The 23,167-nt window shown below is 32.0% G+C and overlaps 2 protein-coding genes across 4 annotated transcripts; one reads left to right on the top strand and one right to left on the bottom strand.

Annotated features, from left to right (window-relative positions):
- Nucleotides 1-317: 317 nt before the first annotated feature.
- LOC127726233 (DNA-directed RNA polymerases I and III subunit RPAC2-like) lies at nt 318-5,453 on the bottom strand. Its single transcript, XM_052233539.1, has 5 exons — nt 5,367-5,453; nt 4,392-4,492; nt 3,622-3,698; nt 2,636-2,715; nt 318-797 (listed from the first exon to the last, which is right to left on the bottom strand). The coding sequence occupies exons 1-5, from the start codon at nt 5,433-5,435 to the stop codon at nt 741-743; spliced, it is 384 nt and encodes a 127-aa protein (XP_052089499.1). The 5' UTR covers nt 5,436-5,453; the 3' UTR covers nt 318-740.
- A 27-nt stretch (nt 5,454-5,480) lies between these two features.
- On the top strand, nt 5,481-20,139 carry LOC127726232 (iduronate 2-sulfatase-like). 3 transcript variants are annotated; one of them, XM_052233537.1, is made up of 10 exons: nt 5,481-5,569; nt 7,104-7,145; nt 9,497-9,596; nt 11,129-11,265; nt 12,217-12,394; nt 12,667-12,755; nt 14,563-14,776; nt 15,213-15,373; nt 17,434-17,560; nt 19,389-20,139. In XM_052233537.1, the coding sequence occupies exons 3-10, from the start codon at nt 9,539-9,541 to the stop codon at nt 20,078-20,080; spliced, it is 1,656 nt and encodes a 551-aa protein (XP_052089497.1). In that variant the 5' UTR covers nt 5,481-5,569; nt 7,104-7,145; nt 9,497-9,538; the 3' UTR covers nt 20,081-20,139. The 3 variants fall into 3 exon arrangements, with proteins under 3 accessions (XP_052089497.1, XP_052089496.1, XP_052089498.1); XM_052233536.1 differs by having other exon boundaries at nt 5,502-5,650; XM_052233538.1 differs by lacking the exon at nt 7,104-7,145 and having other exon boundaries at nt 5,502-5,650.
- The last annotated feature ends 3,028 nt before the right edge of the window (nt 20,140-23,167 follow it).

The raw sequence follows: 23,167 nt of genomic DNA, 5'->3' as shown, positions 1-23,167 counted from the left end.
TAATAGTAACATAACTAGACATTATGATTTTTATTTGAATCTATATCAACCAATTACCAACAACACAGAGACCCCTGGCTATGAATGAAGTCACAGTACTTCTCTGGAAAGAACAAGTGGAAATGAAATACAATAAGAAACACATAAATTGTCCCAATCACTTCCCTTTCATCTTCTATCTAACTTTAATGTAAAAGGAATATCAGTTAATTTCTAATTAACCTATTGACATTAATTGACTTGTTGATATCATTTTTGTTTTATTTTAAACAAAGAGAGACAACCCATGAAACATGCAAATTTAGACCAATATCGAGTCAAAAGAAAAATTTGATTTATTCATGTCTGAGCTCTGACTGACAATCTTGTAGTTGTTTCAATAGTCAAAAATTCACTGGATGGACTGCAATGGTAATCCAATGAAAAATTATAACTACAGATGACAATACATTAATTAGGCAAATCAAATGAAACATAAACATGTGGTGAATCTAAATTTTTTAGTTTTTCTTTAAAACAATTTAATGACAACTCCATCATATGAATGTATACATACATAAACATATAACACCATGAACAGAGTTATCTGACTTTCCTAACAATTTCACATTAAATTTATGTGGCACATGCTATGTATCTGTCATTATATTCTTCAATACTGTTAAGAAAGACACCCATATTTATTGTGTAACTTTATACACACATGAATCTGCTAGGATTTTTTTTAAACAATCCATTTCTCAGCTTGTGTCCATCTCAGAAGATGTATTCCTGTTCTTAAACTCAGACACACTATTCTGAAAAAAAAACAAATAAATGGAATTGTCAATGGAAAAAGAAAACTTTAAACAAACATGGCTGCACAACAGTAAAATCTTTTAAAATGAAGCTGAAAATTTCCATGAAATAATGATTCATTTGTAGATTCTTTTTTATCCTTTGTTTCTTTTTTTTTTGAACTGATCAATCAAAAGTGTACAACATGGAGCTGTCAAAGTAACTTTAACTACAACTATTGACTCTATTTCTCTAAAGTTAGCAAAATAAGACTAATATTATTGTATAATACTGATGTGTTTTATATATCTCATAACATTTGAATATATTGTATTTGTCAGAGCACCTAAGGGAAGATACATTTTATGCCAACTGTGTTAGCCTAAAAATAAAGTCATGACTTATTTACTCTGTGCTATCAAAACAGTGGCTGTCTTTCATGTCTATGTATACTATGGTTGGCATAGCTTTATTGAAGGTAATATGAATTTGTTGAATTTATAAGGACAATGCAATAACAGTTATGATTTTGAGTAGTGCACCAGGGCCCTTCATAGATTTTCTTTAATGTTTTTTAATGTTGTGTTAAAGGCATCAACATAATAGCTTATATTTTTTTTCAATAAGTTATTTCCAAATCAAAAATAAATAAAGTTTAGTACAATGTATTATTCTTGAAAACAGACTTTATTGTTCCTAGTCTGAAATTCTAGTTATTGCGTAATTTTCAAATGTTATTAAAGTGAATGAATAATATCATACATCATGATGTTATTAAATGTAGTTGGATATCCTGCTTTTATCATGCTTTACCATAAGATAAGCTAAAATATCTCCCAACATCCTTATGGGTGTATCTTATACAAACAAAAATACTAATGGCTTTAATAATTTCTTTACATGTCCAGTAAATGCGTTTTTTGTAACAGGAATCAAACCACTTTTATTTCTTCACATTGTTAAACAAGATAATTTCATACTTTTAATGTTCTTAAGGATGCTCAAACACAATTAGCAGAGATAGACAGACAGAAGTTTAGCTTAAGGTTTAATTTGTACTGGCAACAAAGGTTCACCCCCTTGGGGCTACAGCTGCTTTGCATGATTCAATACAAATTCTACACATTAGTCTTTGTATCTTATCCCTCCCTCAAGTTTTAATTTTTATATTGATATGAAAAGGGAGATAACTCAATTTCAAATCGTCAAACAGCTGTTAGTCCCCAATTTTTCCATGTTTTTCCATGCAATTTATTTTGTAAATATACATTAGAATTGTTAGATTTAAAATGTTTAGCTAGTACTAAATATTTTCATTCATCTTATTTCTTGTAGGTTTACTATTCAATCTAGGTTATAGATTCATACATACGAACAAAGAGATGTGGGTATAAAATCAGTGAGAACGCAATATGTGAATAGACTACTCTTTATACCTTGAAGCAGTATCAGTATAAACTTGGCAAATGGTTTATTAAATACAAAAATACCAGACATTAGGAAATTGGAAGAGTTTATCTTAAGGCTTAATTGTGACTTACAATTTATACAGGAGATGGAATACTTCGATTGGTTAAGAGATTTAGTTTGGTAAAGTTTCAAGATAATTGATTTTCAATACATGTATTCATTTCTATTATTGCGGTATATTTACATAAGGCAATAACTTGTCTGTTGAGGTATCTATACATCTAAAAAATTACAAGCCCCTTAGATATCTGTACATAAGAAATAATTGGTCTATAAATAACAGGAATCAAACCACTTTTATCTATGTAATGCAGTTAAGTTTAGTTTAAGATGATGACAACATTATCTAATTTGTAAGTAAATACTTGTTCCCAAGAAAGTATCTTACCTCAAAAGTCCGTAACACATGTTCACATGCACCATTTAAATCTTTTAAACCTTTCTTTAGAATATCTACTGCTGGTTTCCCTGTGAAATATAAAGGAAATAAAGATGTCAAAAACAAAAACTTTTCCTCATGTCCATTATAACTGAATAGATACTAGAATTCCATTATCATTGATCCATGTTTATTTCAAAAAATTGCAACAGATAACCATACTTTTTCTTATTGTTGAAGGCCGTACGGTTGCCTATAATTGCTTACATCCACATAATTTGGAACTTGGTGGATAGTTGTCTCATTGGCAATCATATCTCATCTCCTTATTTTTATATTATAGATTATTACATGGCATTTTCCATATCAGCCTAAGACTCCCATACTGGACTGAGGGCTTTAACCTATGGTCCTGACATGGGTCAATGGATGATACTAGGGTTGATATGGAAAATGCTACGTAATGATCTATTTATCAAATATTAAGCTTATGAAATTGTTACGAGGAAATGGAATAAAAATGGAATGAAAACTATTTATTCATTAAATTTTATTGATTCATCTTTTGTTTTTGTTTGTTTGTTCTTGGTTGGTTTATTTTGGCATTTTTTAAAAGTTCCAATAATTCCTGTTAACCCATCTAGTCAACCAAGAAGTATTGTTTCTAGCAAAAGATGTCATTATATAGGACGTCATTTTAATGTTAAAATGGGTTTATTTCGTCTGAAAGCTGTGCTGATTTATAAAGGGTAAGGTTAGTTTCAGATCAAGTAAGTCTTGCCACAGCAGAAGTACCAGTAGGTAAACACGAATTTTGCATGTGAGGGCTGATGTAGCTCTCCAATTAAAACTGCATAAGAAGCAAAAATATGACGTGGGGAAATCTGTGGTTAACATATACGAAAAACAATGATTAAAATGAGTTGAGAAAATATGCATCAAATCTTTATCATAGTTGATATTTCACATACTTTATTACATATGATGATACTCACCGTAGGTCTGAACACGGAAATTGATTTTATGTTCTGAGGGATGCGGGACACTGTATCCACAAAACTTTACATCAGGACTGCAAAAAAAACAACATGCCATTATCAAGCATATTAAGTGAAACAAAAATGATGTCTAAATATTAAGACTAGTAAATGCTATCAGCTTAAAAGAAAATGATAATGAAATTTTTCTTGATGTCTGACTTTTTTATGTTGACCCTCAGACAACTTTTAAGGTGAATAACAACAATAACAGTATACACTTGTGATCTTACCTGCTTACCATAATAATATGTTTTGCTTTTAGGTTTTCATCCTTTAATAAAACTTGCTTGCATTATTAGGTATGATAAAATGGAGAAATAGGAATCTGATTACAGTAGTTGTCGTCTGTTTATGTAGTTCATACATGTTTCTCGTTTCTCGTTTTTATATAGATTAGACCGTTGGTTTTTCCGTTTGAATGGTTTTACACTAGTAATTTTTTGGGGCCCTTTACAGCTTGCTGTTCGGTGTGAGCCAATGTTCCGTGTTGAAGGCCGTACCTTGACCTATAATGGTTTACTTTTATAAACTGTAACTTGGATGGAGAGTTGTCTCATTGGCACTCATACCACATCTTCCTTTATCTATTTACATCAATAAATCAGTCATCATCACTGTAACAAAAATTTTTGTAAAGATAAACTAAAAAGCTTTACCAATTGTACAATGTACATCTATTTGGTTTTGTTTTTATTATAATCTTCATTATTTCTCAGAGTACTCACTTTTTCATTATAATATAACGCAGAGAATTTCCCAGTGTGTGGTCTTCATTATGGAATACAAATGTTTTACATGTTTCGTCTTCTTCTCCTGGTGTTTCTATCTAAAGTAATTTAAAATAGAATTATCTATTTTGAACATATTTTATTGTTCAGAAACTAAACAAATGGATGAGACACAAGTTTTACAACTTAAAAATGTCTTCTCCAGTACATGCACATTTACTGCTTACCCTCCTGAAGCACCTGAGATCACCCCCAGTTTTTGGTGGGGTTCGTGTTGCTTAGTCTTTAGTTTTCTATGTTGTGTCATCTGTACTATTATTTGTCTGTTTGTCTTTTTATTTTTGGCCATGGCGTTATCAGTTTGTTTTCGATCTATGAGTTTGACTGTCCCTCTGGTATCTTTCGTCCCTCTTTTACAAATAAATGAATATTAAAAGAAATGTACAATATATGTATATATATACTTTTTATAACGTATGAAGATGTTGAAAATGAAGTTGAATCATACCACATCTCCTTATTTTTATATAAAAGTTTAGCTCTATGTAAAATTAAGGAGATGTGGTATGATTAAGCCTATGAGATAACTATCCACAAAAGTTCAAATGAAGTTGATGTTATCAATTAAATGCAACCGTTCGGCCTTCAACAATGAGAAAAATCTAGTCGGTTAGAGCGGCTCGAACCCGGGACCTCCGTTACTTGCTGCGCTGCTGAGTTATGAAGATCCCGGGTTCAAGTCCCCGAGGAGACAATATGATTTTAACACAAGAAACCGGTCACACAAGATTTAAAATTTGAATGATCCAAAGGACTCTCAAGTGACATATTCAAAATCAAAATACAGCATTTTAAGAGCGTATCGACAGTGCTTTTTTGAATTTTCTGAACTCATACATTCGATGTAGCTTTTGTTATTTGATTATAGAAGAAAGAAAAACGGCTGGTTGAGTGCTTAAGAAAATAGCTTACAACTTCAAGACGATGACTACCGACTTCAGCAGGAGTTATTTTCGTGGTATCTTTTTCCTTCTTAGACATGCTGCACACAAAACGAAACTACACTTTTCCGGTTAAAAAATCTAATTTTAGAAACAAATACGGATTTCTACTTTCACTTTCAAACTACCTCTGTTTTACACACTGCTTTTACAGTTGCTTCAACCTGGATGAGAGTGAGACATAATATATTGATATTATATAAGTTTAATAGGACAGCTTCAACATGTGCACTGCACAAGTTTAAGACACCAAAGGTCATAGAAGTTTAAATTTAGTCTTATTTTCACTGTCATAATATCTTTTCTAACTGACATAATATTTCAGGATGTGTATTGCCACAGGCGGGTAAAAGTAAATTTTATTAATTTGATTTAACACTATCAGAATTCTTGCAAATAATAGATCTATGCGTCTCAGCAAAACATTATATTAGGCTTTTAAGACCTCATAAACATTTGGACTTAAAGTTCATGTATTTTATTATTATAATTAAGCTTTTTTTTATTAACAACTTAACAAAACAGACTATAAAATCAGCTGCTTTTCTAGACCAACAAAAACAGGCACAAGTTGTACCATTGCACAAAAAGAAAAATGTACTTGATGTACGTAGGCAACTAGAGACCAGTAATTATTATACTTCACTATTTTTCAAAAGAACATTTCACAACCAGCTAGTTGAATACTTCAATACACACTTTCACCCATACTTATCTGCTTTTTGACCAAAATACGGATGTCAAACTACTCTACTCCGAATCATTTAGGACTGGAAAATAGCACTTGATCAAAATTAGTTTATTCTAAACTTGAAAAAGGCAGTATGGCTCTGACATGTCTGATAGACTGGTTCTTTTCCAATCAATTTTATGAAGGCAAACCCTGAAAAATTTCAAGCTTCGGCAATTGGCCAAAAAACAATGGACAAAAACATTACATTTAACAAAATAAAATGTGAGAAAGAGGTCAAACTATAATTAGGCATCGATCTCACTATTGACTTTGAACTAAATTTTAACACACATATCTCCAACATCTGCATAAAAGCATCTAGACAACTTAATGTCTTTAAAAAAAGACTTGGCAAATACTTGAACAAACTGGGAAAATTAACAATTTATCACTCCTTATTATGTCCAACTTTAATTTCTGCTCATTATCCTTGCATTTCTGCAGCCAGGCAAACACTACTAAAATTGAAAAAAATAGAAGAAAGAGCACTTAGCTTCATATACAAGGATTACTCAGAACAACACATATGATGATTTACAAAAAAAAAATGTACTTTTGAAATAAAAAATGCTATCTCTTAAAGTAAGATGCCCAAGACTCATGGCAATAGAGGTATTTAGAACAGTAAATAAAGAAAATCCATTATACCTACATGATCTTATACATATTAAAGAAAATATTCTTTTAACCCTGCCACATTTTTGCGCCTGTCCCAAGTCAGGAGACTCTGGCCTTTGTTAGTCTTGTATGTTTTTTAATTTTAGTTCATTTATACGTTTTGGAGTTTAGTGTGACGTCCATTTTCACTGAACTAGTACACATTTTGTTTAGGGGCCTGGGCTGAAGCCGGCCTCTGGGTGCGGGATTTTCTCGCTGTGTTGAAGACCAATTGGTGGCCTTAGGCTTTTTCTGCCCTTTTGTCGGGTTGTTGTCTCTTTGACACATTCCCAATTTCCATTCTCAATTTTATTTCAGATATCAAAACTTAGCTGAAATGCCTGCAGTTAGAACTACAAGGTATGGCTTGAAATCATTCAGGTATTTTGCAGCCAAACCATGGAATGAGTTGCCAAACCACTTTAGAACTGAAACATCTTTTACTCAATTCAAGAGTCTAATAAACTCATGGAATGGCAACTCATGCCATTGCAATACATGTGCTATTTATTTATTTTTATGTTTTATGTTACAGCTTTGAAACATAGTAGTGCTGCTTATTATATACTTCCACTCTTTTTGTATTTTATTTTCTTAGTCTCTTTTAATTTATGATTGCTGAGCTTTAGTGTTTTATGTTGCTGCTTTTAGCTTAGTGCTCATGTATGCATGTAATATAGTAGTATATAAATTAGTTCAGTCTTGCCTAACTTGCATGAAATATATATGTTTTATGTCTTTTATGCTTTAATATCAGTATTGTGTATATTTATTGTGTAAATGTATGTATTTGTCGGTTATAAAAGCTCAAAGAGCTTATGTGCATTGGCTGATGTAATAATTACTAGAACTGAAAGTAAAACGGAGTGTTGTCAGATCCTTGTAAGCAAAACAGAGAAATAGAGCTGCTATAAATATAGAAAATGTTGTGGAAAAATCTATAATTCAAATTGAAAGTTTGACACAATATACAACTTGAACATTTAAAAAAGTTAATTATTCTATTAGAATGGTATCATACCTGATTGACAAAATCTACAAACATTAGCTAACATAGCAATTTGAAAATGTATTTCATTGAACACTAATATTCCAATTTTAAACTTAAAGGGGCACTAGCTACGAGATATATAAAAAATCTAATACTTATGATTTTTTTTTGTTCAATCATTAATGAAAGTGAAATAGTGAAACAATTATTCGCTTTTAGCCATCAGTATGGTTCAATTTTGTCAAAATAAGCTAAGAAACATTGATGATGAATTATTCACTTGCAAATGAATAATTCAACCTCATTGAATCTGTTTTCATGTGAACTTCAATTTAACCCCTTTGCTAGAGATGGATAATACGTGAATTGTATGTGTAAAGTTATTTAAAGGAAAAGAATGTCATTATTGAAAGTGAAACAAAGGTAAATCATTTGATTGACTATCCGATCCACAAAAAATCATTCTTATACAGGTAAAAAAGATGATAAACATATATTTTTAATCTATAATATGAAATTAAACAGACCTAGAAAAATCCAATAGCATGAGTTCGCTTAAAATCTATTTATATCTTTATTTATGTTTACATCGCTTATATGGTCATCTGATGACTTTGGAGGTCACCTCGATAGTTAATTAGATGGCGTCTAGACTAAAATACACACGAAACGAAGCTACGTGTTATCATGCACATGTCCTGTTAACTGTTTATTTTAGACTTTTAATAGTTTGGATAAATGTTTTACATTGTTATAATTCAAATATGAGAATTTGAGTCAAATCGGTGAACATGAATTTGACAGCTATTGCCCCTTTAACTTAAATTTCTCTCAGGAAATACCCAAGAAATTAGAATCAGATGCATGATAATAAATACAGTATATTCAAATTCAATTTTATTTTCTCCAATTCAAGTATCATATATCATAGGACAATTATCATGATTATTTAAGAAAAAAACAAATAAAAATAGAAAACCTAGAGTAGTAACATAAATATAAAGCAATAAACAACACATATATATTATTGAGGGGTGTAAAGGGGGGGTATCTGCACGGAAGAACGCGAAATAAAATTGCCATTTCACGATGAACGAACAATTAAAAATATCTTGCACGTTGATCTTTTTAACGATTTCACGAAACACGGTGAATAACGAACCTTTTTCACAGCTGCACGTGAAATAAAAATGGCAAAACATGTTGCACGAAAATAACCCTTTACCACCCTCATTATTGGTGACAAGACAAATGGTTGAATGTGACAGCCATCATACAATAAAAAAATACTTCACTCAAACTGTTAATGACTGTTTATTAATCTAAAATCAATTTGACTTCAGTCAAATGTTCACTTTTCTTTGACTGTTTTCTTAGCCTATGTTATAGCTATAGTCATCATAGTTAGATAGACGAAAAGATAGATATATTTTCTATTCACAAATCAAGGCCCATGAGGGGCGCTGATCATTGCTACCATTTATACATTTAAAAACAATGAGTCACAAGAACAAAACATTGTCATAAATAAACAAACTTTTCTTGCTTCTTGAAATTGTGATGTGTCTACAGATTATGTACAGTCATGAGAATAATCATAGCAAAATATTCTTAATTGTAGGGGAGATAAACGAATTCTTTGATTTTTGTGCTCTTAGACTATAAATATTTATAAAGCTAATATTTATGTGTTTATATTATTATTGATGTGTATTTGTAGGTATAAAGAAGATTTAAAGTCATGACAGTTGTTAAATTTTGAATGATGAACCTATGGCATAGAAGACTGTTATTGTTGGTTCTAGTGACTATTTCTGAAGGTGATTAGTCTTTATTGAGAAATTATAGTACACATATATATTAGTTAAAGGGGCACTAACTGTCAAATTCATGTTCACCGATTTGACCCAAATTCTCATATTTGATTTATAACCAAATCCAAATTATAAAAAGTCTAAAATAAACAATTTACAGGGCATGGGCTAGATAATATGTAGCTTCGTTTCGTGTGTATTTTTGTCTTGACACCATCTAATTAACTATCGAGTTGACCTCCGAAGACCTCAGATAGTCATATAAGCGATATAAACATAAATATAGATATAAATAGAAACCAAACTCGTGCAATTGGGTTTTTCTAGGTCTGTTTATTTTCATATTATAGATTAAAAATATATGTTAATCATCGTTTTCACCTGTACAAGAATGATTTTTTGTGGATCGAATCAGTCAATCAAATGATTTACCTTTGTTTCACTTTCAATGTTTACATTCTTTCCCTTTAAATTACCTAACACGCAAGCTTAATGCGTTATCCATCTCTAGGTTAGGCGTTAAATTGAAGTTCACATGAATATGGATTCAATGAGGTCGAATTATTCACTTGCAAGTGAATAATTCATAATCAATGTTTCTTAGCCTAATTTGACAAAATTGAACCATACTGGCTGCTAAAAGCGAATTATTATTTCACTATTTCACTTTTATAAATGATTGAACAAAAAAAATCATACTTTAGATTTTTTATATATCTCGTAGCTAGTGCCCCTTTAAATGGGGTGTGGGTATATGTGTAAATGAGAGAATAACCCAACAAAACATAACAAAAATACATCTAATGTGAGCAAAGTCTTCAGCAGTAAACAAGACTTGTGTGTGCACAGTTTATGTCAAATTCTAAATCATACTGAAGTTATAAAAAAATTAAAAAGTGACAACCAAATATCTGCCACCAACTTCAATTAAATGGCAGCTACTTCAGAAAAGATGAAGCAAAATGCAAGTTATGATCTGAAACCAAAGGAGATTGTGTAGTAGTGAAGATAGTTGCCTATTGTGGCAGATACAAGATTGCTGACCAATTGGAGAATGTGTACCGGTAAAGATCAACTCAACACTGCACTACATAACCTATAATTACAGTGCAGAAGCATAGTGTTGAGGATTGGTAAGGCCCTCTTGTACCAATATTATAGAGGAACAATGAAAAAACAAAGATAAGGTGGGATGATGAAGGAGATTATTGTATCCTTGATCATTAAATTATTTTTGGTTTTTATCGTTCCTGATGAAGTTAAGTGATATTTTAATTTACTTTGAATAAGAAAAGAAACAATCCAGAAAGGTATTTTAGTACTGCTAGAGAATATTTGGTAAGTCCTGATAAGGCATTTCATATAAAATATTAGCACCTTCTGTCAGTACCCCTTAGCATGCTTTGTGTCTAGTGAAGTTTTGTAATAGATTTGTATTTGGTGATGACTTGAGGAGATAAAATTATCAAGTTTAATTATGAAAATTATTGAATTATAATGAAGTAAAAAAAAAAATTTTGTTTGTAAACCTCTTTTAGGGAAACTGAATGTTCTGTTGATAGTGGCAGATGATCTTAGACCATCTCTTGGTTGCTATGGATATGAACCTTTGATCACTCCAAATATTGACCTCCTTGCAAGTCAATCAGTAGTATTTAACAGAACATATGCACAGGTAATTTGTCTATGGTATGGTATGAGCTCTTCGTGTATTTATAAGTTTGTTGCTTTGACTTTTCCTAGTAATAATAGTTCTTAAAAATGTATTAACCAAAATACCGAACTCTAAGGTAAATTCAAAATAGGGGAAGTAAAAAAAACTTACAAAAACTAAAAGCTAAACTGTATCAACCAACGAAATGACTGGAAAACAGTTGTCATATTCCTGACTTGGTACAGACATTTTCTGAATTTTGCTGATTATTTTGTGTATTTTTCATGGAAACAATGGTTACAAAACAGGAAAATATAAAAAAGAAGATGTTTATGATTGCCAATGAGACAACTCTCCACAAGAGACCAAATGACACAGAAATTAACAACTATAGGTCACCGTACAGCCTTCAACAATGAGCAAAGCCCATACTGCACAGTCAGCTTTAAAAGGCCCCAAAATAACCATGTAAAACAATTCAAACGAGAAAACTAACGGCCTAATTCATGTACAAAAAATGAAAAAAAAACAAATATGTAACACTTAAACAAACGACAACCACTGAATTACAGGATCCTCACTTGGAACAGGCACATACATACAGAATGTGGTAGGGTTAAACATGTTAGTTCATCTATTATATTTGTATTGATAGAGAAAATGTGAACTAGAAATCAACCGTTTAAATTTACAAAACTTTTCTAAGTGAATGTTGGTTGAGAGATAGTAGTTATGAAATTTTAAAAAGAATTGTTCCCTGGATCAGTGGTACCCCAGTAGTTGAGAAATTGCAAAGTAAAAAGGTTGGTAATTTGTTTGTCCATTTTTATCAATGAGCAAGTAACTTGTTTTTATATAGATTACTTAATATGACATCATTTATAATATAACCATGATAAACAAACACAACAAGCACTACAGACTATGGATTGCTCTAGAAGGGGAGATAATTTCTTATATTCTTCTTTTCAGCAAGCTATATGTGGACCTAGTAGAGCTTCCTTTCTGACAAGTAGACGTCCTAATACAACACATGTGTATGACCAGCATACATATTGGCGTAAAAAGGGAGGCAACTTTACAACATTACCACAACACTTCAAAAACAATGGATATGTCACATTCTCTGTTGGCAAAATCTTCCACCCAGGTAATGTGTTTAATGGGAAGTAACTCTGTAAATATAGCTGACACAAAATAGATTTAAGCCACTTTAGTACAAAACAAAGAAAGCAATGAATTAAAAAAGTGCAAAAGATTGACAAATTTCCAGTTAATAATACTCCACAAAAAAACAGTGTAGGAACAAAAATGCTGACCTTTGTTCAATGGTACATGATAACAGCCAATAAACTTATCATTGAACCATAAAATAATATTGTTATATTCCATATCCTTGATGTTGATAAATTTTGATTTTAGGTGCAGCTTCAGGAAAAACAGATGATTATCCATACAGCTGGTCATTCCCACCGTACCATCCATCAACTCAGAAATATAAGATGGCTAAGGTCAGTCCCACCCTACCATCCTTCAACTCAGCAATATAAGATGGCTAAGGTCAGTCCCACTGTACCATCTATCAACTCAGCAATATAAGATGGCTAAGGTCAGTCCCACCCTACCATCCATCAACTCAGCAATATAAGATGGTTAAGGTCAGTCCCACCCTACCATCCTTCAACTCAGCAATATAAGATGGTTAAGGTCAGTCCCACCCTACCACCCTTCAACTCAGCAATATAAGATGGTTAAGGTCAGTCCCGTCCTACCACCCTTCAACTCAGCACTATAAGATGGCTAATGTCAGTCCCACCCTACCACCCTTCAACTCAGCAATATAAGATGGTTAAGGTCAGTCCCACCCTACCACCCTTCAACTCAGCAATATAAGATGGCTAATGTCAGTCCCACCCTACCATCCTTCAACTCAGCAATATAAGATGGCTAAGGTCAATACTACTCTACCATCCTTCAACTCAGCAATATAAGATGGCTAAGGTCAGTTCCACCCTACCATCCATCAACTCAGCAATATAAGATGGCTAAGGTCAATACTACTCTACCATCCTTCAACTCAGCAATATAAGATGGCTAAGGTCAGTTCCACCCTACCACCCTTCAACTCAGCAATATAAGATGGCTAAGGTCAGTCCCACGCTACCATCCATCAACTCAGCAATATAAGATGGCTAAGGTCAGTCCCACGCTACCATCCATCAACTCAGCAATATAAGATGGCTAAGGTCTGTCCCACCCTACCACCCTTCAACTCAGCAATATAAGATGGCTAAGGTCAGTTCCACCCTACCACCCTTCAACTCAGCAATATAAGATGGCTAAGGTCAGTACCACCCTACCACCCTTCAACTCAGCAATATAAGATGGCTAATGTCAGTTCCACCCTACTATCCTTCCACTCAGCAATATAAGATGGCTAAGGTCTGTCCCACCCTACCATCCTTTTTGTATTCCAAAATGTAATTGATGTACGTACAAGAATACAAGATAATGAATTTAGTGGTGTACTTTTTTTTTTAGAAAACATTTACATGATTTAATTACAAACCCTGATTTTATTTTGATATCTTTCGTCAAAGGAGTAGGTCCGGTACGACCCCTTTTTGGCCCCAAAATATAGCATTTTTACCAATTTTTTAAAGTGTAAACGTTTAGCTATTTATTGGAAAGAAGAGTACTTCTGTTCCATAATTATGGGCTGTTTTTGACAATAAAATGCACATGCATCAGGCAATAGCATCATAAATTCATGCAATATTACTGAAATCTTCACAATTTTAGCATTTGTGCTAATTTTATGACGGTTTTTGTCCAAAATGGAAGTGGCTGCATTTGTGTTCAGTCTTAATATTTAAATATATGTTGTATTTGATGATAATACATAACATATATAAAGGTTAAGACTGAACACGAATGCGACCACTTACATTTTAGACAAAAACCATCTGAAAAGTGACGTTTTAAGGCATATTTGATAGATTTTTCATAATTAAGCTTGAATTTGAGCATCTTTAATGACCAATTCAGTCCAAATCTTTTACATAAACTAATTGAATCGACTGAGGTAGACACTTAAATGTTTAACAAATGTCAAAAAACTTTCATTAGATGTACTTCGCATAATAGGCCAAAACTAGCCCTTACCGGACCTTCTCCTTTGCAGTTCATTTGAAAGTGGTACATATAGAAGAGTCCTATGATATACAGGCATGTGTTTCTTTCATTTGTATATGGTCTGTTACAGTTTTTGGCAAACCGGATGGTTACACTACATAAACATAACCTGTTCTGTTATAGGTATGTCCAGGGCCTGATGGAAAGCTCTATATGAATATAGTTTGTCCTGTTGATGTGACAGCCATGCCAGAGAAGACTCTACCTGATCTACAAAGTACCCAGCATGCATTACAGATCATGCAGAATGTTTCTAGGTTTTCAGGGCAACCATTTTTCCTGGCTGTTGGATATCATAAGCCTCACATTCCGCTGAAGTATCCTAAAGAATATCTCAGTTTGTATTTTTAAATATGATTATAAGGAAAGATGAAGTATACATCTACAAGACAGCCACCCAACAAAACAATCAAAACATTGTTCAATAAGATAACACCATTATCACACAAGCTGAGGAGTCCTCTTTTTAACAGAAATTACATGAATGATACATCAATATTATGAAAAGTTTTGTGAGGGTTGTGTGCATGTTTTTTTAGATGCAAGCATTTGAAAGAATGGAAAGTTTTAGTGGGAAAGGATATCATTGGATTTTGATGGAAAATGTATGGATTGTAGTGAAGATTAAATTGTATGTTATTTTCAGATTTACTACTGGTATCTATCCATTATACAACTACCAGTACCTTTCAATGAGTTAGATGTCCTTAGTACCTAATTTGTCCTCATATTAAATTGCTTTATATACATTTTTTGATATCTAATTATTTCAGATTTATACCCATTAGATAAAGTACATTTAGCCCCAGATCCTAGTCTACCTCCAAAACTGCCATTAGTTGCCTGGAATCCTTGGGCAGATCTCAGAGAAAGAGATGATGTTAAAATGTTACATGTCAGTTTCCCTTATGGACCCTTACCAAAACATTACCAGGTAAGATGGAACTTAAAAGAACTTGATATTATCGTCTCTTTAGCAGCACAGGTTGTGATTTGTGTTAGGCAATGAAAAAAAACAACCCAGTGGTCTCTTGGAAGCTTGATTGCCTCAAAGACAGGATTCCATAGGTTGTATCTTTTAAACACAAAATACAGAATCCTCAAAAATAAGTTTGTTTACAGTATATGTGAAAGGGGTCTCTTCCGGTATAAATAACAGAAGACTTTCTAGATTTCGGATGGTTTATTACCAGAGAATAAAAACTCTGAAATAACAAAATTATAAACATTAATGATAGTTCATGTAACATAGAATATATTATACACATATTATATCACAGACAATTTTAATTCAGTTTAAACAATTTCTAATATAATAGTGTTACTATAAACATTAGATACACATTTACTATGGAATGTTCATTCATTCAATTGTGTAGTGAAATGTACATCACATGTCACATGTACTTTAATAAACCGGTTTCTGTGACCGACATTTAAATATAACGCTAATCAGTTTCACCGTGTTTACAACCAAATAGAATTAGATGTATCCTTAAAATTACTTCTCGCAAGTACATGAAAGTTTACAATTAAACTTTACAAATATTACAACATTCAAAAAGTATTTACTATGTCTGAATATCGACATATAAATTCTATACAACTGATTTGCTAAAAATGCGCAAATCGTCAAAGGAAATAATCCATGACTTACTATTATTTCTATAGTATAAAATAGTACAAAAACTACAAATTATGCGCTTACCACTTGTGGAGTGAGTTCTCCAGTAAATTAGGAACTTGGTACAAAGTATAAACAAGTAATCTACATCAGAGTCCTGAAAACCAAAATACAATAAAAAAAACGGACTCTTAGTAATTATATAAAATACTAAACACATGACAATTGTATTCAATTCGTCTATATAAAAATAGCATTACGCAAACATGTAACTCAAATATTCTTTTCACAATATACTCTAATTTATCATACATGACGCCATTTTTCTACATGCAGTATTCGTAAAATACTGTTATTACGATATCTCTAAACATTACATAACAACGCTATGACCAGCGGCAAATATTACATTACTCTATAAAAATATGAACTAGCTTCTTTACCAAAATACGCTCATTCAAATCTTTCATTCCGGTGTTATAAACATGCGATCTAAAGAGTAATTACTCTAAAATAGGAAAGTTAACCAAATCTATTAATTTGTGTCAAAATGTTAATAAAGAGGAATGTGAAACTTACTAGTCATGTCTAGAAAACTATAAAGCTGAATCTAGTAATATACAATCTGTAAATATGGTTTCTGAGTTATAACATCTGGATAAATAAATGGACGTCTTTCACTGACCAATGTCCAGTTAAATTCTTCACAAAGATCACAAAGGAAAAACTCAACTTAACCGCCAATAACTAAGAACCAATCAAAACAAGAGTTCAATTTTAACCCCCATGAATATGTATGAGTAACATTACTCAATATGTAAATTATATACTAAATCAAATCTTAAAGGATAAATATCCTTTAATTACAATACTTTGCAAGAGTGAAATAATAAAACTAAGACTCCAATAGGAATTTGATAAGTAGATTTTTAATATAAATCAATGATTTCCAAAGTGCAAATTACATAATTTATGAAGCATAAAAAATCACTCTGCTACATATATACATCATTTTTTATATAATTTTGAATATTAAAAACATAATCAATTATTTGTGGATAATAAACTATTGATTTTTTATAATTTAAACAAGCAATTTATTTTTTGCTTCTTTTATACTGCAATTGTTAAGATGAAGATGAAGAGTGACAGTAAAAAGATTGTGTTCTTTTACTGTATTTTGTAGTACATCAAATATTCTAGATCTGTCTGTTCCCTATTGTATGTAATGTAAAATCTGACACAATACTGAAATCCAGCCAAACTCTTTTAAAAATACTGTAATTAAAATGTACTATTCTGCACTGATAATTTAAGAGTAAGAAGATCTTGCAAACTGGCAATGGTTGCTTTTGTTTTTATGTTCGTAGCTGTTAGTGAGACAAAGTTACTATGCAGCTACCTCCTATATGGATGACCAAGTGGGACAGTTACTGAAGGGATTAGAAAAGTACAACCTGTCAAGTAATACTGTTATAGTATTTATGGGGGATCATGGTTAGTATTCAGTGGGAAAAAAATATTCCTTTAAAATCTAAAAATGTATTTGGTTAATGATGTTTGCTTTCATTTTAGTTGCTTAACAATTCCTCATATTATTAAAAATTATTCATGAATATGAAAATAAGGGAGTTAAATTCTCTGCTTCAATTTCATTGAGATAGTGAAAAAAAACCTCATCAAAGATACCAGGCTTTTAACTTTGTACGCCAGACACACATTTCATTTACAAAAGACTCATCAGTGATGCTCAAATCAAAAAATTTAAAATGCCAAATAAAGTACAAAGTTGAAGAGCATTGAGGACCCAAAAATCTGAAAGGTTTTGACAAATTCAGCTACCAGTAAGGTAATCTATTCATGGGGTAGAAAATCCTGAGTATTTCGAACAATTTAAAATTTTTTAAACAGTTATTTTAAAAATTGACCATATCAATGATATGCCATGTTAACATAGAAGTGCTGACTACTGGGCTGGTGGAAGCGAATCCTGAGATGAGATCTGGTTTAAAAGACCAAGATAATCTGTTGATAGCTATTTCATAGGCACCGCCAATGATGTTAGGCTTATGACATTATGACATTCTCAATTTATTTGACTGATAAAAAACCCTTCTCAGTTGAATAGCTTGAGATGGAAAATTATCACACAATGAGTTCAATGGCAAATTGAAGAAAGTAGTTAAAAAGCAAAATCTTAAATTTTTTAATTAGAAGTTTTTCTGTATATACCGGTATTTAAAAAAAATCAGACATGAATATCTTGCTTTAATTGAACATTCATGCAAAAAAAAATGCATTTCTGTACACTTTTCTAGCTTATTTCAGTGCTAATCTATCTGTATTGATCATTACAAACCAAGGTTTGCAGTCACAATTTTATTACTTATTTGTAACTTAAGGCAAACATTTATCATGTGATATTTTGTTAACACTCATCTTCTATACATCTATCATAAACAATTTGAATATTGTCTCCAGAAAGACCCTTGGGGGAGAGGCCGAAGGACCTTTTTCTGGACATCAGTATTATACCTTTATTTATGGGGGAATTCGGGGTTGGGCCTTTATTTTCACAGGAATTCTGGATTTACCCTTATCTGGACTTGGGAATTAATGATTAATTTTTCTAGATCTAATATAGAATGCTTTATTTTTTGGGGAATCCTGCAGCCACCCCTCTTAGGGGGATGTAAATGAGTGCCAACCGTGCAGATATCTTTGTCAGTATTGTTAGTAAGGTAGAATTAGAATTATCACTGGGGTTTGAACTTACATGAGCAACACGACAGGTGCCACATATGGAGCAGGAGCTGCTTACCATTCCTGAGCATCTGAGATCACCCCCAGTTTTTGATTGGGTTTGTGTTTGCTCAGGTTTTAGTATTCTATATTGTGTTTTGTGTACTGTTGTTTTTCTTTTCATTGTTTTTCCTTAATTGCCATGGCATTGTCAGTTTGTTTTCGATTTATGAGTTTGAATGTCCCTTTGGTATCTTTTGCCTCTCTTTTTAAATATAACTCAGCTTTCAACTGTCTCAGCCTTACTTTGGGAAACAATAATAGAATAGTCTTTTCTTGAGAACAGCTAAACTTGAAAGATACTTTTTACAATACTTACAGAGTGTTGTAAAATTAGGGATGAGTGGCCACCCAATTGGTCGGCAAGTGTAAAAGACTTATTGTAACATCATATCTTATTGGAAATATATCGAAAATGCATTATTTTAAGAATTGCTAATTAAAGCTATTGAATACTATGAATATGTCAGTGAGATTCCTTACTACACTGGACAAAACATCTAATTTTGAATATTATTTCCAGGCTGGTCTCTAGGAGAACACCAGGAATGGTCTAAGTACAGTAATTTTGAGGTAGCAACCAGAGTGCCATTGATTGTTTATGTGCCTGGTCTGACCAATAAAGGACAAAATTTACACAGAAAGTTTATCTTTGATCGCAATTTCATAAACAAAGATAATTATAGAGTAACAAATGCCTTGGTTGAACTTGTTGATGTCTTTCCAACGATATCTGAACTAAGTGGCATTAAGGTTCCTGAATTATGTCCTGATAATGATTCCGATATAGAACTATGCACTGAAGGAACTAGTTTTCTTCCCTTGATTAAAGATACTGTTTTCAATAATGGTGCTTCAGACCTGAAATGGAAATCTGCCGCTTTCAGTCAGTATCCTCGACCGTCAGATTTACCCCAGGAAAATAGCGATCAGCCGAAATTGAAAGATATTAAAATTATGGGATATACCATGAGAACTGATAAGTACCGGTATACTGAATGGGTAGGTTTTGACCCTTTGACTTTGAAAACTAATTGGACAGATTTACATGCTAGAGAGTTATATGTACATGACATAGATCCTGATGAAGATAACAATGTAGCTGGACTATGGGATTATATAGATGTGGTAGCTGACCTGTCTGACAAGTTGCTCAAAGGATGGAGGAAAGCTTTACCTAATTCTTATAATTCTGACAAGCTAAATCACAGATAGAGGAAAGTTCTAACTAATTTTTATAAAAATTAAATTAAAAAAAGGCAACATAGATGAAATTAGTTCAAACTTTTGTGAAGATGCTAAGATGTAACTAGTTTACTTCAAATATGTCGTAAAGTAAGATAAATTGTTAAAGCATATTCAGGTCAAGAGCTAATTATTCAAAAATCACTTAATTTTACACAACCAAAACCAGGTCTGGACCTGAGTGGATGCATGCAATTGATAGAGGTTTCATGAAAACTAAAGCATAACTGATCCTTTTTTTTCATTGAAGCCTCGAAAACATTTACAAAAATTTTCCTTGTATAATGAGTGTTGTAAAATTTCAACTATTGGTAAACAGGAAATGGAAGCATGGCACGATGTTCAAATAGCCTAGGAATCTGATGTACAGTAGTTGTCGTCTGTTTATGTAGTTCATATGTGTTTCTCGTTTCTAGTTTTTATATAGATTAGACCGTTGGTTTTCCCCGTTTGAATGGTTTTACACTAGTAATTTTTTGGGGCCCTTTATAGCTTTCTGTTCGGGGTGAGCCAATGCTCTGTGTTGAAGGCCGTACCTTGACCTATAATGGTTTACTTTTATAAATTGTTACTTGGATGGAGAGTTGTCTCATTGGCACTCATACCACATCTTCCTATATCTATACACCCTAAAACTCATCATTTTCAAGCTGTAGACCAAATATAAAATCATTCCCTTTCATAGAAGCCAAGAAAAGTTTGATGAAAACTGTCATTTGTTTATGTATGTTGTGTTTAATTGGTTTGATTCTTGGACCAATATAGATTTGTTTATGTATGTTGTGGTTCATTGGTTTGATTCTTGGACCAATATAGATTTGTTTATGTATGTTGTGTTTAATTGGTTTGATTCTTGGACCAATATTGATTTGTTTATGTATGTTGTGTTTAATTGGTTTGATTCTTGGACCAATATTGATTTGTTTATGTATGTTGTGGTGCATTGTAATGATTCTTGGACCAATATAGATTTGTTTATGTATGTTGTGTTTAATTGGTTTGATTCTTGGACCAATATAGATTTGTTTATGTATGTTGTGTTTAATTGGTTTGATTCTTGGACCAATATAGATTTGTTTATGTATGTTGTGTTTAATTGGTTTGATTCTTGGACCAATATAGATTTGTTTATGTATGTTGTGTTTAATTGGTTTGATTCTTGGACCAATATAGATTTGTTTATGTATGTTGTGGTTCATTGGTTTGATTCTTGGACCAATAAAGATTTGTTTATGTATGTTGTGTTTAATTGGTTTGATTCTTGGACCAATATTGATTTGTTTATGTATGTTGTGTTTAATTGGTTTGATTCTTGGACCAATATAGATTTGTTTATGTATGTTGTGTTTAATTGGTTTGATTCTTGGACCAATATAGATTTGTTTATGTATGTTGTGTTTAATTGGTTTGATTCTTGGACCAATATAGATTTGTTTATGTATGTTGTGGTGCATTGTAATGATTCTTGGACCAATATAGATTTGTTTATGTATGTTGTGTTTAATTGGTTTGATTCTTGGACCAATATAGATTTGTTTATGTATGTTGTGTTTAATTGGTTTGATTCTTGGACCAATATAGATTTGTTTATGTATGTTGTGTTTAATTGGTTTGATTCTTGGACCAATATAGATTTGTTTATGTATGTTGTGTTTAATTGGTTTGATTCTTGGACCAATATAGATTTGTTTATGTATGTTGTGGTTCATTGGTTTGATTCTTGGACCAATAAAGATTTGTTTATGTATGTTGTGTTTAATTGGTTTGATTCTTGGACCAATATTGATTTGTTTATGTATGTTGTGGTGCATTGGAATGATTCTTGGACCAATATAGATTTGTTTATGTATGTTGTGTTTAATTGGTTTGATTCTTGGACCAATATAGATTTGTTTATGTATGTTGTGTTTAATTGGTTTGATTCTTGGACCAATATAGATTTGTTTATGTATGTTGTGTTTAATTGGTTTGATTCTTGGACCAATATAGATTTATTTATGTATGTTGTGGTGCATTGGTTTGATTCTTGGACCAATATTGATTTGTTTATGTATGTTGTGTTTAATTGGTTTGATTCTTGGACCAATATAGATTTGTTTATGTATGTTGTGGTTCATTGGTTTGATTCTTGGACCAATATAGATTTGTTTATGTATGTTGTATTTGGTTTGATTCTTGGACCAATCTAGATTTGTTTATGTATGTTGTGATGCATTGGTTTGATTCTTGGACCAATATAGATTTGTTTATGTATGTTGTGGTTCATTGGTTTGATTCTTGGACCAATATAGATTTGTTTATGTATGTTGTATTTGGTTTGATTCTTGGACCAATATAGATTTGTTTATGTATGTTGTGATGCATTGGTTTGATTCTTGGACCAATATAGATTTGTTTATGTATGTTGTGGTGCATTGGTTTCATTCTTGGACCAATATTGATTCTTAGACCAATATAGATTTGTTTATGTATGTTGTATTTGGTTTGATTCTTGGACCAATATAGATTTGTTTATGTATGTTGTGGTTCATTGGTTTGATTCTTGGACCAATATAGATTTATTTATGTATGTTGTGGTGCATTGGTTTGATTCTTTGACCAATATTGATTTGTTTATGTATGTTGTGGTTCATTGGTTTGATTCTTGGACCAATATTGATTTGTTTATCAGACCTACAGCCTGTGGATACTTATATTTTGGCATTTCACAAGGTCATGTTTTTTCATGCGGTTTAAGATGTCTTTACACTTAATCCATTAATTGTATGTGTACTGATTGATTTTTGAAACATGATTGATTTATTAGTTGTTATTGACTTTGAACTAGCTGTCAGTAACGGAGAGTTCTCTTAGATCAGTACTTTGCATCTTTAATCTTTTTGTTAGTTGTTTTTAGTGCTTTGTGTCGATCAGATGAGTTAAGCCCTTTTCAAATTTTAAAGCTTGTTCCTATATTGTACTGTTACGCTACAGGTTGGGGAGTGTTGAGTGCTTGCAACCATGCTCCATTCTGCATGAACCTACCCCACTTTAGATCCTGTGATTCAGTGGGTGTTG

Source organism: Mytilus californianus, unplaced genomic scaffold, assembly GCF_021869535.1.
Source record: "Mytilus californianus isolate M0D057914Y unplaced genomic scaffold, xbMytCali1.0.p SCAF_17, whole genome shotgun sequence".
NCBI lineage: Eukaryota > Metazoa > Mollusca > Bivalvia > Mytilida > Mytilidae > Mytilus > Mytilus californianus.
The sequence above is the reverse complement of the archived record's forward strand: the minus strand, read 5'-3'. Positions and strand labels throughout refer to the sequence as shown.

Bases quoted from the DNA above. Each gene is read 5' to 3' on its own strand.
- LOC127726233 (XM_052233539.1), bottom strand. From the start codon at position 5,435: ATGTCTAAGAAGGAAAAAGATACCACGAAAATAACTCCTGCTGAAGTC. The intron at 2,716-3,621 runs GTGAGTATCATC...TATATTTCACAG, and splicing joins TTTCCGTGTTCAGACCTACG to GGAAACCAGCAGTAGATATT. The intron at 798-2,635 runs GTAAGATACTTT...TTTTTTTTTCAG, and splicing joins ATGTGTTACGGACTTTTGAG to AATAGTGTGTCTGAGTTTAA.
- LOC127726232 (XM_052233537.1), top strand. From the start codon at position 9,539: ATGATGAACCTATGGCATAGAAGACTGTTATTGTTGGTTCTAGTGACT. The intron at 14,777-15,212 runs GTTTGTATTTTT...TAATTATTTCAG, and splicing joins GTATCCTAAAGAATATCTCA to ATTTATACCCATTAGATAAA. The intron at 17,561-19,388 runs GTTAGTATTCAG...TATTATTTCCAG, and splicing joins AGTATTTATGGGGGATCATG to GCTGGTCTCTAGGAGAACAC.